This window comes from Cygnus olor, chromosome 4 (genome assembly GCF_009769625.2).
Source record: "Cygnus olor isolate bCygOlo1 chromosome 4, bCygOlo1.pri.v2, whole genome shotgun sequence".
NCBI classification, from domain to species: domain Eukaryota; kingdom Metazoa; phylum Chordata; class Aves; order Anseriformes; family Anatidae; genus Cygnus; species Cygnus olor.
In genome coordinates, this window is record NC_049172.1 from 7,202,186 (window position 1) to 7,218,275 (window position 16,090).

The window sequence follows — 16,090 nt, forward strand, 5'->3', positions numbered from 1 at the left end:
ATGGTACCAGGGAGTATTCAATTTGATGGGTGTAGACTTAAGAGGACGTGGACTTTAAGAGTAAAGAACTAGACAGTCTATGTCTGTGTTGGGCCTTGGTCAAAAGATAATGTATGTGCATAAAGCTGTCACTTCCAGAAAAAGTTATCGGTAACTTCTTGAAACTATTAATGTCAAGGTTGACGTTATGGGGCGAGGAGGTGGAACCAGTGCTCTCAGTTTCAAAAGACTGACTCTCGTGATTTTTTTTAACTAGATCAACCATAAAGTCCTAAAGCTATGAATTAACAGAGAAAAATCTGGTTCAGAAGGTGAAGCCTGGCTTAACATCTTCAACTACCACGTTAAATTCTCTTTTCTCTGTAGCTCTGTAGTTATGAAAGTTCACTACTGACTACATTGCATTCATGTGGGCTAAATACCAACTCTTTTATAAGTTCAACTGTCAAAGATTGCTGCATTTAAAGTGATGCACATGAGGAAGAAAACTTGGAAATGGGACTATGTTTCTTGCTAACTAAACATACTAAATAATTTGTTTTGGAGCTGAGAGTACTGATATAATAAAGACGAATACACTTAAAGTGCTAGTAATGGAAGCCAATAAGGTGCATCCAGAGGAATTGTGAATGTTATGTTCATTACATGAATTAGTCCTTTTCAAATTGTGCTGTAGTTCTTTCATGTTTCTAAAACCCTGATGTTTATGTCTGTTCTAAAAACATTTAATAAATGCCCGACACCTCTCGGTGAATGAGCTCTTCAGATGTTTCACTGAAATTTCTCTTACAGCTTTTTGCCACAGAGGAGAAAGCAGTAGTGCTATTTATGCCTATGAGAAAAGCATCAGAAGACCACTGTGAGGGCACCTCTGTGTCCCTCCCGAAGAGGGTGTGCCTTCCCACAGGGGTTGGCTGGTGGGCACTGCAGCTGACTGTGTGGACACAGGCCAAACCCTCCCTCTGATACAAACCAAGTGTGCTCTGAGCCCTCCTGAAACACTCACGGGCAAGAAAGGTCTCTGAGGGCCAGACCCCAAAGACAAATTGACTGCCTTTGTGAGAGTTGGCAGCTAGAGGTATGCGATGCTTACTTAAATGTGATAAAATAAATCAATAAAAATGCTTCTCTTGCAGTGGTGGAAGCCGTGACCACATCCCCTTCACGAGTGACAGCACTGCAGTCGTCAGTGTCAACGACTACTACGGTCAAAGCTACGACTGTGTCTGTCACAACTGGTGAGTGACAATTTCTTTGTGCTAATTGCTGAGGCTGTTCCAGAGGTCAATCAAGGGACTGACCAGCAGTGCCTCTTGGCCTGGGGACTTATTTACACATAGTCACTTCGTTGGCGAAGCCTCGAGAACCATCAGGCACCAGGAAGCTCCAAGCCAGGTCTCGTAACTGCGTTATCGCAGGTTTAGGTTCAGGGAGGTTTTCCTTAGAGAGGAGGGAGCCCTGTCCCCGTTGATCTTCAATTTAAAATCAGTATTTAAAACTAGACTGCAGGCAAGGCAGGATGTATGTTTTGTGTGTTTGTGCATGTGTGTGTGTAAAAAACTGAGGAACTATTTTGAATGTCCTTCCTGTAGTAGGCTCCACGCCTCCTCCAACTACAGCTACACAGAGAACAACAAAAGGTACAACAGTGCAGCTGCCTGCAGAAGTGACCCCTACAGCAAGAAATGAAGATGACAACACAACAAGCAGTAAGTGATAGTTTCACAGAGCCATTTCTGATTCGTCATGTGCTACATTTCTGTAAAACAGTGTGGAGCAATAAAAAAAAAAATCACTAACAAGTAGCTTGTGTAATGGGTTTGGATCTTTGGAGAGGTAGAGCTCTTCATCCTGCCCACGGATTACATATCTTAATGAATCTTTCCCCAGAATCTTACATGCAGAATATGATACCTTTAATTTGCACTATTACACAAGTTTGTACTAGTACACAAGTACTATTACACAATTACTACTATTACACAAGATTTGAATCTCCCTGTACTTGGGAGAGATGTGCTTGGAAGGGTTTGTTTTTTTTAATAAGCTATTTCATCAAAAATAAATGATTCCATGTGATCAGAACAGCCCCTTAGTTTTTTATTTTATATATATGTATTCAGCATTACAAATAAGTATGCTCTGTATTATTATGAGTCATCATACTGAAAGCAGCGAGGTGTTACTAATTACCATGCATCAATCTTCTCCATAAATCTTTAGAATAATGTGCGTGTTGAGCCAGTACATCAGATAGGGTTCTAGGGAAAGGGGAAAAAGAAAAAAAAAGAAAAGAAAGAAATCCTCTGCATCCAGCAAGTAGTTGGAATAATTTAAGCAAATATAATAACATACAAAAGGAGCTCAATAAAAAATAAAATGAAATTGAATCTCCCTTTTTTGTCTGTGAACTACACTGTAAATGTTTGCTCAAGCCTTTTGCTGAACCAGAGCTTTGTAATACTCCATTTTTTATATTTAATTGAATCAAACTAAAATTAAAAATAATTACAGAAAGTATTTAACTCAGCAGTCAGTGATACAGTGATGTTCTCCTAGCTGATGTTTAGAGCAGACTGAAGCCTGTGACAATTGATTAAACCTTTGCTTCTCTTCCTGGGGTTGCCTCCTGGTGCCACTCTGGCCCAGGCACTGCTCTGAACCCCAAAAAGTCCCAAAGCAGGCCAAATTGCAACCCTCCCCTGAGTAGTGTAAGAAAGAAAGGGTTTTCCTGTGGGTGGAATAAGCCACCATGAAAATACACATGCGTCTGGAGCACCAATGCTTGTTCTCTGTTCCTCTCCTCTCCTCTTTCCAGCAGCTAGCCTTCAGTCTCTAGCTGCTTGGATTGAATTGTTTTGAAAACTCCCCATTTAACCAAAATAATAATAATTAAAAAAAACACAAAGCTTGCAACAAAAATGGTTAATGGACCTAAAAGCAAGCCCTACTTGATTCTAACTCCCCTTAAGTAAACAGGAAAATTAAAGACACTGATTAAAACAGCATCTCCTCACAGCAGGACTGGGAAGTTGCTCTCCCTGGAAAGAAGTCTTAGCAAGATTTTGCTATTAAAAATGGGTAGAACGTAAAATTTGGCTGCTATCTCCTTTTTGTTGTTGTTGTTGTTGTGATTTTTTTATTGTATTATTATTTAGCAGTCAGCTTTCCCCCCCTTTTTTGCTGGCCTCAGAGAACTGAGGCAGGAGTTGATGGTGCCTGTATGAAATTTCAAATTTTCCTTTTACTGCAGCTGTTTTCTAATGAAAAACAAGCATCTCTGTTGTTCTGTAATGCAGGCCATCACTTTATCTACTTCAATCCTGGCTAAAAGCTTCAGCAAATGATCGCATCCTCACAGCAGAGATTTGACAGGGCTTCCTGTTCCTGCTGCAATTTCTGTGGCTGTCACCTTCCATTGCAGATTCAGAGAAATACCCCAGTGCTCCATAAACAGTGAAGTCATGCACAGGAGTTTCTTTTATTCTTTTTCTGAAGTCTTCAGTATTTTTTCCTCTGCAGGACATAAATACAATCTCCCCTCTTTCTTTCCGTGCCCTCTTACTCGGTATGTTATATAGGAAGCCAACAATTAGACTTGCCTCCTTAGTTTTCTAGTAGAAGGGGTCAAATCCAACAGCTCACATTTAGTCAAAATAGTCAGAAGAGTGACCTCACTTGTGCAGTCCAGGCCCAAACCAAGAATTTTAATTGGTGTCACACTACATCAAGTTACACCTGCATGCAGGATTTCATGTCCTGGGACACTGGCTCTATCAAAGAGAATATGAAATGAAAGGCAACACAGGATTGTGTTCTTCCTCCCCTGGCCGTGGAGCAAGTGTCTTGGGCAAGGTCGGCACTCAAGTTATTAAATTACAAAGTAAGAGTGGGTTTTTGGCTGTTGTGTTTCTGATTTATCTCGTGCCACTCTCTTGGAGCATGATACATCACAGTAATGAAATATGAAACATTAAAAAGAGAGAAAAGGAATGAATGGAAGAAAGACTTTTTTTCATATCAAACTGCTGGTAATTGAGAGGGAAGCTTCACGAGGAGGGATAAGCTAACAACATGTTGCTTGGTTGTCCTCAGGTCACCGCTGCATGCTGCAGGTGTGCTCTGTATTTATAAAACATGTAGTGTAGTTGGCTGCGGAGATGTGATCGTCAGGGAGGGGAAGGTTTCCTTTGGTATTCATGCTCTGCAATTTTTCAACACTTTCATTAATGCAGTCGCTGATGCAAGTAGTTTCTCAGGCTGCTGATTTCAGGCAGAGACTTACATGTGAGTTTATGTTCAAGATGTGAGCTCTAGGGGAAGGTTTAGCCTTACACCTAACAAAGTCCTTGCACTAGGGTTGTAATGTGGGTTGTAATGTGGTCGGTGTGCCCTGTAAAGGTGTACCCTGGGTTCACTGACTGGCTGAGTTGATGCTTTTACACACATGCAGATGTCTGCGCTCTCTGCACTGCACATCTGCTGCTTGTTGGAAGCATCACATGGTGCCAAAGCTTGTTAGGCAGCAGCCTGCTGCAAGGAAGATTTAGAGTACTGTTGGGAAATGCTGAAATGCTCGTGGATTATATATAGGTTAAGTAGAAAATCCTACTAAGATCAAGTGAGGATGCGTGTTGAATTTCAGTTGGTTAAAAAAAAGGAAGGGCTCTGGGAGGACAAAAGCAGGGCAGTAGCTGAGGCTCAGGCAGCAGCTCTGCAGAGCAGCTCTAACTTGTTTGAATAAGCCCCCTTGTTGCTTATCCCTTTGACCAGTGTGTGCTAAGGCACTGTCATTTATCTCATCACAGCACCCGTGGGGAGAGCAGCGTCACCTCTGGGGAGCTCTGCCACGCTGCTGGACAGCTATGTTATGATCTTTACCATTTTATTTTTACTTTACCCTTTTATCCATCATCAGCTGTTGGCAGCAAACACACTACGAGGTGATGTGAGTGCTTTCCCTTGCTGCAGTCAGCTGTGCCGGAGCGCAATGGGTCGCTGCAGGGACCTGTTGGTGGGGACACATCCCCTGCCTCTGGAGCATGGGCACCACAGCCAGGGCTGCACTTTCTCCTCCTCCCAAGAGCAAACCAAACCTCGTGTGGCTGTGAGCTTTCCTGATTTCTGGCACAATACGGTGCTGCCCCCGCTGTGTGTGTATGCACGCAGCAGCTGGACATGGATGCTGCTGTCCCTGTAGGTTTTTGGCACAGAAGCTATTGAGATCAGCTCATGGGCTGTTGGTACTGTGTTTCGGGCATGAGGCTTGTCTGCTTTTGCCCTTCTGCAGCAGGAGCCTGTTCTGCAGACTGCCAAAATAAATGCAACCAGCTCCACGATGAGCCCTAGGCACAGACGTATCCATCCCTGTGCTTCCAGGAGCCGTATGAGGAATTTCACCCAAGCTGAATGAGCCAAACAAGACACAAATGCCATCATCCCTCCCCTCAGTGCCCTGACGTGGCGTTCCCAGCTCCTGCTCCCAGGAACAGCTTGTGCTGGCAGCTCCCAGGCAGGCAAGGAGCACCCGGGGCTGGGCTGCTGCCAGCGCCGATAGCGCCCGCCTGGTCCCCACGGGAAAGCAGCCCCGCGGGGCCACGAGGCTGCCTGCCTCCCTCAGCTCTCCCACGTGCACAGTGAGCTTTGCATGGCTGGCAGAGTGTGTTTGTGTACCAGCCTCCCTGCACGGGAAGGGTCACTGCTATTCTGGCTTGCTTCTCACCCTCCCGTGCAAGCTTTTACCGGCTTGCCCTTACGATGAGAGAGCCACAGGACAGTGGCTCTTACAAGCCCATGTGTCAAAGAAGGAGGGAGGCTCTTTGTGTTCTGTTTTTTGTTGTTGTTGTTTTAAATTGGTTTCAGATTAAAACTCCACATTTAAAACTTGAGTCTGCAGCCACCACAATAAGAACCAGAAGTGGATAAAGCTTGCTAGAGTTCCATTCATTACTTCTTCAATGAGAATGTGAAAACGATTCAAGCTGGTAGATCTTTGCTTTACACCATGGTCAAAAATGGTTTACAAGTTGTGTTTTTCACTCGTGTCTGCTGCTGATTAGACTTGCATATTGAAGGTGCACAGTGCTGAGGTTTCTGAATGGAGCTGACAGAAATTATGCCTCTTCTCACTAGAATCCCAGCAAAACTTTTAGGTATTTAAGCTTGTTCTGCATGAAATTCATTACAGTTTCCTTCCCTTCCCAATTCCCATGTTTGCATTGAACCCCCAGACTCCTGTGGCTTCAGCTCACTCTTCCTCAGCACGTTGATTTTTGAAGCCTGCCTCTCCAAGCTATTGCACTTGCTAAACAAAAGGGGAAGGGAAGGGGCGAGTTAAAGCTGTATGGTGCTAGGAAAGGGAGCTTTGGGTGTTGGTTTTATTTTCCCTGAGTAAAGGACTCTCTGGGGATGCCAAACCAGAGGTAATCAGGGTTTCTGAAGCAGGCGTGTGATGAAGCATTCCCCAGGACTCACGTGCTGTGTATGCATGGTGCTGTGCTCATTTGAAAAAAAAACACAAGTCGTGCAGTAGTTCTGGTCCTGCTGTGCATCATCCATATGACAAGGCACTGGAAATGGCTTACAGCCCAACTGCATCTCAGGTTGGTATCAGAAAGGCAGCGTAGGGTTAATCTTGAGCACCCCTGTGGTTTATTTGGTAGGCACCGTCTTGCCTGTTGTTATGCTGGGGTCTGAGAAGGGACACAGAAATCACCTCTGTACTGAAATGGCTTGAACTCTCCTGCACCATGACTGTCACCTTCACTTCCTTGGCCAGATGGTGTCCTGCAGCTGGGCTCACCCTGGACTGCGAGTCTCATGACGCAGATGGCCTTGATCCTCTGTTGACTCTGCGAGAGCAGCAATAAGGCTCTTCAATTTTTCATATGCTAATTTTCGTGGCTATATTATTTCCCAGACCTTAACAGCACAGGATGAAGTAATTAACTCTACACTTAATTGCAATACCTAAAATTTTCCCAAATATTCCATTACGTGACTGTTGCGGCTAAAGCTTTTATTTATTTATTATTATTTTCTTTTTTTTTTAATGAAGGTAAGAGAGAGATGGCAGTAAGCCATCTTCTGCTCATGTCACCATTGGCACAAGACTGCCTGGTCAGTCTGGGCTCCCTGGCCAGTGCTGTCAGCTGTCTTCTGGCACAGGCTGCGTTGGACGTGAAGGAATTGCTTTAAAGATGCCCCAGCTATGCCAGTAGTAACAACCCCATAGGGATTGCTTGCTGCTTGACGAGGGGTTACCAGAAGGCATAGTGCTTTCTGACCTGAGATCTGTGATGGAGAGTGCATTTTTCTGCAGAATGGCCAGGGATCTAAGGCAGCACTTCTCTTGCTGTATCTTACCCAAATGTGTGTCTCATTTCCAGCTGCTCAAGTGAGCGGAACACAAGCAACACAAAATGAGAGTGTGGGTGCTCCATCTACTAAGGGATCAACTTTGTCTCCTACAACCTCTCCACAAAAAGCCACTTCTGCTTCTGAAACCTCAGGTAAGTCTTGAAAATATACACTCCATTTTCCTATGCAACTTGTTCAAAAGATCTTGAATCTCTCCTTCATTTGTTGTTTGTTGTCCCAGAATGAGGGCCACCTCCTTATTCATGCAGGGTACAATGTGTTCACGGCATCCAGCTATGAAGTTATGATGAGTGATGGGCGAACTTCAAAAGATTCAGTTAGAAAACTCAATGTCATTACAGGAGGATATAAATTAAGATAATAGAAATCTTTATATATGCCGTATGTGGTCATTGTGTAGCACTGACTGCCAGAGGAGGTCATCGAGATAAATTCTCTGGCTGCAAAGCAAAGGAGAAAACAGCTATAATTTTTACAATTGTTAATAAATCTAGAGGGCAAGCTAAGGCATATTACCAATTAAATGGCATTGTTCAAAGTACAACATGGTCACACGCAAGGTCAAAAAGATATCAATCCTTCCCAATGCCTGTCTAGCTATAATGTTTTCCTGGTGTGTTTTGGTGTATTTAACCACTAAGCAACTTTGTGGTGAATGTAGATGCTGGGTCGTGAGAGTGATCATTTATTATGTGTCTACCAGGCTTAATTTTCCCAGATTTTGAAGAATCATTTACTTAGGTCTTAAAGTTCCCTGAGCTTTCACTCAATACTATCAGCTACCCGTATTTAAGCCTAATAGGGACGCTGACTTTGTTTGCATTTCCCTATTAATATTAATGTTTAACATTTCTAGAGGAATAAGACTCTTTACAGCACCCTGGATTATGTTTGTAGGAGATAACTATGAGTGCTCAATAATATTTGTTTGTGGTAAAACAGCACAATGAATGGGATTCTTCTTATGGAGGGTGGGATTGGATATAAAAGTGTAGTAATGTCATATGCTCAGTACATACTGAAATGCTTAAAAGCATGCAGAAAGATATAATATAATAATAAGCATTTTGGGGAAGTTGGTTTTTTTTCATTTTTAAGCCATGGCCACTGATTTAGAGAGGAATCTTTCATTATTTTAATAAGCTTATGCCCCATAATACATACACTGTGAGCTGTAGTTACTTGACTATCCTGTCACATTGTGTGTCTTTTGGCAGACACGTGCACAGTGTGGAAACCTTACCATTGGTACACTGCAATAAACCAATAAATTGCAATGCTTTTAAAGAAAGGTTCTCTCACGCAGGTAAATTCTCCAGGTTAAAATGAAGCCATAATACATATATGGCCGTGGATTCTATGTATTGAATTACCTGTTACATTATTTGTACAATTACACTTTGTGCTTAAACCTTGCCCTGAAAGGTTTACATTTTTCCTTGGGTCTGTTTGTGAAAGTCATTGTCTTACTCAGCTCACTTTGCTGTAAAGCCAATAAATCTTCTTTAGCTCAGGGACTACCCAAGATGCCAGGGCTGTAATTGCCTGGCTGAGGAAGAAAGGGCCCATCTGTCCTGGGGGATTCAGCCTCAGTCCTTGGCATAGCCACTGCTTTGAGTTCCCATAAAACTGCCATTTCAAAATCATTTCCTCCCTCACCAGGGTTTCATCCTTGCACCTTCCCTGCCTCCTCTCTGGACCAGCTCCTTGCTGCTTTCTTGCAGCTTAAATATGCAAGAAATCCCATTTCTCACCCTGCTGAGTTAGGTAGCTCATCCCTAATGGGTGCACCTTTACGACACCCTTACTCCCTGTTCATGTGCAATTGCTCAGGGCCAAGGGAAGCCACAGGCTGCACCCTAGTTACTTTTAAGCCATTGCAAGCCTGAAGCCAATTGTTTCAGGCTGTACTGAGACTAGAAGAAATGCAGACTCTTGCTGCCATTGGAATCCTTCTTTGCAACACTGAAATTTCATCTTCCATAGGGTCTGGATACCTTTTGTTCGCCAGAGCAGAGGCTGGTACATGTGGTGTGGCTCATGCTGCAGCCCACAGGGGATCACAGAGCTAAAAAGCTGAAGGTACCCAAGCCACAGCTTCTGTGTGGGAAGACAAATTAATGTGAAATTCATCCAGAACAGAACGTTTCTATTTGGTGTGCTAAACCAAAATAATTCAGATGGCTAATCTCAATCCAAAACAATAGGTTTAGTTTTGAGACCAGTTCCCATTTAAATAATAAAATAATGCCATTTTTGTGAAAAACTCCTTCCTTGCTGCAGGAAAAGAGGAAGAAAAAAAAACATTTTGAAGAGAAATTTCCAATCAGCCATATCAAAAGATCAGGGTGTGGGAGGAGTGCCACAGAGAGCTGGAGAGCAACTGAAAGGAGTGGGGGGGAGCCTGGGAAGGAGCTTGGAGAAACACCAGAGAGCAGCAGCGCTGTGTTAAGGAGGCTTGAAGGCAGCAGCTGCAGAGGAGGGGCTGCGTGGTGCTCACCCAGGCTAGCGGAGGGAATAGGGGCTGTTTTTAGCGAAGAGAGCAACCGGCATGCGTGCCACTGACACATACACGTCTTCAACTTTGGCTGTCATGTATAATACGCCTCCTACTCCTGCTCCACGTCCGCAAAGGATTGCTGGCTAATATTTAATTTTTCTCCTTCTGTTTAATTGATGAAGAACTGGAGATTTAATGGATCAGTCTAAATACCTCTGAGAAAGTGCAGGTATCGTAGATTTTTATTCTCTGACCTAAACAACAAACATCCATAAGGCAGTGTGAGCTGAAGTCCATCCAGCAGGCTGGTGAGATCAAATGACCTACTGTAATAAGCTGACAGGTGAATCAACCTGCTGCATCTGTTGATGCCTTTATTGCACTCCTCAAATTGTAAGTCCTACTCACTTGATTCACAGGAGGAATCTTCCAAAGAAAAATTGCTAGGAGTAAGACAGGGAGGGTATGACTCTTTCTGTGCACAAACTGTATAGGAACACTGGATAGTGATATTAAGCAAAAATTGCCCTTCAGCTTCTTCACAGAAAGAGAGACAGAAATTGAAGCATTGGGGAGATGGAAAATACAGTGAAGCCTTGGTTAACACAATTGTAGAACTACAGCACAGTCAGGGCAAGGAGGGTTTTTTAAGGTTCTTAATTTCACTGTGATTTATCTTGTGGTATCCCCTCTGAGTAATCAGCCAAATTTATTCGCTTGTTTTGCCAGCGAGCACAGTTCCACGTGGCTGCCCTCCAAAACCAGAAGCAGCAAGCTGCAGGGCGTCCCGGCTGTTCAGGTAGCGGAGGTTTGGGAGAGGTGAGCTCTCAGTGCCTCTCTCCATCTGCCAGGCTCCTCACCAGTGCTGCCTTGACTCGGGCAGGTATTGTCAGCTCACCTGGTCGTACGCCAGGCTCTTTATCCTTGCCTTCTGTATGTACAGCCAGTGCTGTACACCTCGATCCTCGTGATGGATCTGGAAATCTTCCTGGATTATCTATGCAGAGCACCTGCCCCCCAGCTCACAGCCCCAGGGGACGTGGCAGGGGCCAAGCAGAGAGCCAGAACAACACGATAAAGGCCTTAGCAAGCAAAAGGCTGCCTGCCTTTCTGTCTTCCTCTTTCCCTAGAGAAGCAGTGCACAGCCCCACCACCAGAAAGGGTGCTGGATGATTATTTGGGAAATGCAAGCTGAAAGCAGCTGCTGAATGGCTCCAATGAGCGCAGCAGTGTTTAGGTGGCAGGGCTGAGCAATCTGAGCAGAGGTGAGCTGGCACCTGGCTTGCTTACTGGAGACCGGGGGGAGAGAGAAGGGTGTGTAGTTTTCTTTCACTGGCTATTTGATTTTTCACACTTTAGCAGAACCCCAGCTGAGATACCTTTGGAAAAGAGGTTTGTGGTTTCACTGCATGCAGATGTGTAGAGATTTTAGAAAGAACCAAGAGCTGGGTGTCTTCTCCAGCCCCTGAGAGAAGGAGCTGCTGCCTCGTTTCCTACCTGGGACCCTCCCTGCTCTGCACTGAAGGGGCCGAGGTCAGGCCAGGACAGCACAAGGGCTCTGGGTGGCCTGTGGGTACTGACTGTCCTGAGATTGCCTGACACTTCCTCCTCACAGAGCCTAACATCACCTGCATGTGATGTTGGTGAACCTTATGTCTTTGGGCTGAAATTGGGTATCAGCCTTGAGCTTGACCTACTTTTTCTGTTTGTTTATTTGGTCTAATTTGAGCCAAGATGGTTCACTTTGTTTACAAAAGCAAAGTTAAGAGAAAATGTTACATTAACATCTTGGGTATTTTCTTAGAAAAGCTCAGCTCCTCTCAGACTTGGGAGGGCAAGGCTTGACCTTTCATAGAGACATGACTTACCTGTAAGAACTGTCAAGGCCTTCTGCCTATCTCCATAAACGTGCGCACACATGGCTTTATGTTTGCTTGTTCAACCATTGTTGTGTGCTCGCATGGCATTTGTTCCACGGGATCCCACTCACAATAAGAAAGGCAGGATTCAGGTAAGAAGAAATCCTGTCACATTTGGATGTTCCCTTAATGCCAGGTGGGTGTCCTGCTGCTTTCTGTACTTTTCACCTTTCTTTGACAGGAGAGTTGTTAACTTCCTGAAAGCTTTTCCTAGGCTCTTGTCATTAATGTTGCCCAAACATGCCATAAACATCAGCTAATGAGTCATCACAGAGATCCTTTCTGAGCAAGGTGATGCTGCTTTGCAGCTGGATTGATGAGATGGTAAATAGCTTAGGAAAAACATCTCCTCTGAATTTTGGGAAGCCAGTATGAAATAACTGTGTACCCTCAGAGTACTTAGCATTGCTAATATTTAATATGTTCAAGAAGAGCTCTCGCTGCTGACTTTTAAGTACTTGGCTTTTCAGCTTGAACATGCTTTTCACGCCCGTTTGTGATTAAAACTTCGTTAAAGCTCTGTCACGTAGATCACTAGCAAAAGTGGTTGTTTGCACGCCAGCGGCTCAAGTGATCCGTGTTTTTAATTGGTTGTAGAGAGGAGGGGAAACAACAGCAGCTGTTCTTGTTCCCAAAAACAGCTCTTACGGCGGTAGGACAATGCATTTAACTGTGCTGCAGCTCCTCTTGCAGGAGCTGCCCCTACAAAGCACAGAAAGCGCCGTGGTGGGTCGCGGCCTCCTGAGAAGCTCTCAAGGCAGGGCTAGATGAGCCCCGCTCCTCACGGACACCACAAGAGAAGCCAACCCTGTATGCAACCAGGGAAAGGTTTTTTTTATGGTGCCATCCATCCTGGAAGAAGCCAGCCAGATGCTGTGAAGTACACCTCAAAATAAGGAGGAAGTGCTGAGGATATAGCACCTCAAGGGTTTTCCTCCGTGGTAGCTCCAGTAACCCAGTGAGAGCCCGCTCCAGCAGACGGAGTGCCATCACTGGCCCCCGGCGAGAGGCAGCCTGTCTCGGACAAGGTGTTTTGCTGCCACTACATGTGGGTGCATGATTTCAAAGACAGGGATGTGTTAGGTGCCCGGCTTCCTTTGACTTCAGACTGATCACAGAAGAGGTTTAATGTAACGTCACTGCGGGAGTGATGTTTGTCTGTGGCTAGCCTCCAAGCGTGAAACATTCACAGCCTCCTCAGTGTCCAAGCATGCTATGGTCTAGATGTATGCGAGCAGTGACACGCTAACAAATGCAGGAATTCTGCACCAAAATCTTCTGGAGTGAAGGGAGGAAGCCGCCAGCAGCAGGACCGCGAGTCCTGCACACAAGGCACTGTAAAGTCCTTTTCTTTCTCATTACCAAGGCCTCTCCCTGCTGCTCAGCAGCCTGATAGCCAAGAGCACTCGGGTAATTAGCGAAGATTCATTTTTGAGAGGTTTTGTGACACTTGAAGATGTGTCTCAATTAGGCACTTGAGTTTCTTCTATTACAATACTTAGTTGTCAGCTAAACGCCAGCTATTTGCCCCAGGGCACTTGCTTGTTTTTGGCAGGAAGATTTTTATTTATTTATTTATTTTTCTGTGTACTGATTAATTCAGGATTTTCTGCCCTGCCCAATCCTGGGGACAGTTTCTTGTGCAGTTACTGAGCCCATTTCTGGAGTCTCAAGACCCCCCTTGCTTTCCTCTCCAGTAAGCAAGGACCTCTAGCCCTAAACCAGTTACTAACAACCCTGCTCTTCTGTTTTATTGCAGACCTTCACGTGAGCACCCCGACAGAGCCAGCAAGTAAGAGCAATGGCCAAGCTTGCTCTTTGCATGCTGGCTGAAGGGCTGGGGTGGGGTGGTGAGGGGCAGCCTGGGGAGAGGAAATATTTGGGGAACGAAGGGGCTGGTGGGGGTAGAATGAACCTGACGTGTGGTATGGAGAAGCAGGTAAGCGATGCTCAAGCCATGGCAATAAGTAACTTTGCCGTGAATGCAGCTGAATGCCCATGGGACCAGGAGATACTGCAAAGCAAACAGGGTGGGAGCGTACTGCGTGATGCAATGGGCAACTGATACAAAAATAGTGTTCACCAAGGAGCTAGTCCTTGTCCGTGGTTCTCCTGCCTTGTCCTGTGGTTGGAAGCAGCAGGTCCTGGGCTAAGTCAAGGTCTTCCTGTGCTAGTGAACCAGTATTGTCTTATTTCCCTTCCTCTGGGCTTGTCAGGAAGCAGTGGCTTCTGTGCAGCTTGCTGCAGCCCTTGTGTCTGCCACCAGCAGCCTGTTCCTCATGTCACCGTGAGGTCTATTGCTCCGATTGTTATCTGGATCCCAGATCATTCCCTAGCTGGAAAACGTCTTCCAGATCCAATTTTCAGATCCAGAGAAAGCAGACAGGATGGGCTGGCTTGTGAGAAAACTTGAGTGGATAACTGAGTTAATGTTTTTAATTCCTTAATCCATTTCACTCATTCAGCAGTGCTTCTTTTCAGCTCGTGTTTCTCATTGATCGTTTCACGTAGTTAAAACACTAACCTGTGGATTTGTCTTTCCTGCATTATTCTCATCTTGGTCATTTAATAGACAGCTAGGAAGATAGCCAGTGCATTTGAATCCTCAATTTTTCTCCTGGGGAGACACTGCACAAGTGTAGAGATTCACATTTTTCCAAGTAATTTGTTTCTGTTGACATTTTTGGCCAGTATGCAGGATAAGTCATTGCTGTGATAATTGCCTGCCTTCCCTTTGTATCCTGTATTCGATTAGGTAAGGTAGAGAAAAGGGCAGTAGTATTTCTCTGAAAAATACAAAGCAATCACATGGAATCATGAATTCATGAGAATTATTTCAGTCACTTTATGATGGCTCACAGTTTCCATCCTCACATTGTTGCCCCCTCAGCAGACAGACACCATGGAAGAGAGAACTTTACAGAGACAGTGATTTTTCAGGGAAAAGGGTCAGAAGCAATGATGGTTTCGATGCTTGGATGCATCCAATGCTGTGGTTGCATTGAGCAGGCCCCATCCAGTAAGTAGTAAGTGAACATTTCTCCCTGTGAGGCCAGACTTTGGCTAAACAAACAAACAAACAAACAAAAAACAAGGAAAGGAAACAGAAGCTAAACAAATTGTCCAAAATTCACACAGCTCTGCAAAAGCAGAACAAATTGAGAACACAGCTCTCAAAATCTTTCCCTTTGCACAACCACACAGTGTTTTAAGTAGGACCCTGTGGCTTCTCATTATCTGGAAAACCAGTAAACTGGCATATCTGGGGGAGAAGCTGGCCCCTGGTCTTTCTCTTCTTTGCTTCTTTTGCATCAGGAGACAACATACTCTTACATAGCAGAGTTGGGCAGGATGTTGTGAGAATGGGAATATGGGCAATAGGAGAATAATGGAAAAAAAACAGTCACCAAAATATTTTTCAGGACAGGATCTGAGTTTAAAATCAGTACAGCAAGGAAGAGGGAGCCCTATAGGCTTGGAACCAACAAATATTGCTGGTCACTAATTCAGCAGATGAGAGTTACAAGTGTTGCCCACATGAAAACTTCTGTAAAATACACGGACCTGTCATTCTGAGGTTTAGCAGATTGAAATTGTATTGTAGCCCTCAAAATGGCCCAGGGGAGTTGATTGACTCAGTGAATTTCATAGCTTCCACCCATCAAGCTGAGCCCCCTTCTGTCCTCTGGAAGAGGAACCGCACATCCCTGCGGGTGCAAGGGGTGTAAACATGTACTGGAACGGTGGGTCGGAGCCTCCCTGCCTGCTGCTGTGCTACTGCAGCTTGTACACGGAGCTATACCTCTGCTGGTACCCCTGCTCGGCAGGCCTTCCGTCTTTACCTTCTAAAAGTGAAAATGTAGCTCATAACCTGTAAGCAAGAAAGCATATGCTGCCATACAGCCATTTTTCTGGGATCAAGTGCAAAGCATGCGTTTCTCTTAGGCCACAGCAGATAAGCTTTTCCACCCCTTGTGCCAAATTTTTCAGGTGTTAACTGAGGACACCTATATCCATGAAGCGTACCATGGCTCCAGAACTGGGGACTCCAAAGTTGCTTAGGGAAAGTCATTTTGCAGAGGTTGAGAAGGGGAGTTGTTTGGGGAAGTGCTGGCACTTATATGTTGACCTGAAAACAATATTTCTTTTGCAGATCTAGATTTTGTCATCACCAAAAGCAATTCTGGAAACACCAAAATGCCAGAGGATACTATTCATTACTCCAGTGAGTATTGCTACCTCGTTGTCCATCCTCTGAGTTTTCAGTAGATCAGTAGGGTTTTAGATGAGC

General features: G+C 44.7%; 1 protein-coding gene across 5 annotated transcripts in view; it reads left to right on the forward strand.

The window, feature by feature from the left end:
* The window catches only part of EMCN (endomucin), a 49,966-nt gene that overhangs the window by 16,659 nt on the left and 17,217 nt on the right, over window positions 1-16,090 (forward strand). For 4 of the 5 annotated variants that reach the window (XM_040556855.1, XM_040556857.1, XM_040556859.1 and 1 more), the window contains exons 3-7: window positions 1,137-1,240; window positions 1,592-1,709; window positions 7,389-7,511; window positions 13,559-13,591; window positions 15,953-16,024. In XM_040556855.1, coding sequence (XP_040412789.1) covers window positions 1,137-1,240; window positions 1,592-1,709; window positions 7,389-7,511; window positions 13,559-13,591; window positions 15,953-16,024 — 450 coding nt within the window. The remainder of the gene's footprint in view (window positions 1-1,136; window positions 1,241-1,591; window positions 1,710-7,388; window positions 7,512-13,558; window positions 13,592-15,952; window positions 16,025-16,090) is intronic. The other variant, XM_040556856.1, reaches the window with a different exon arrangement.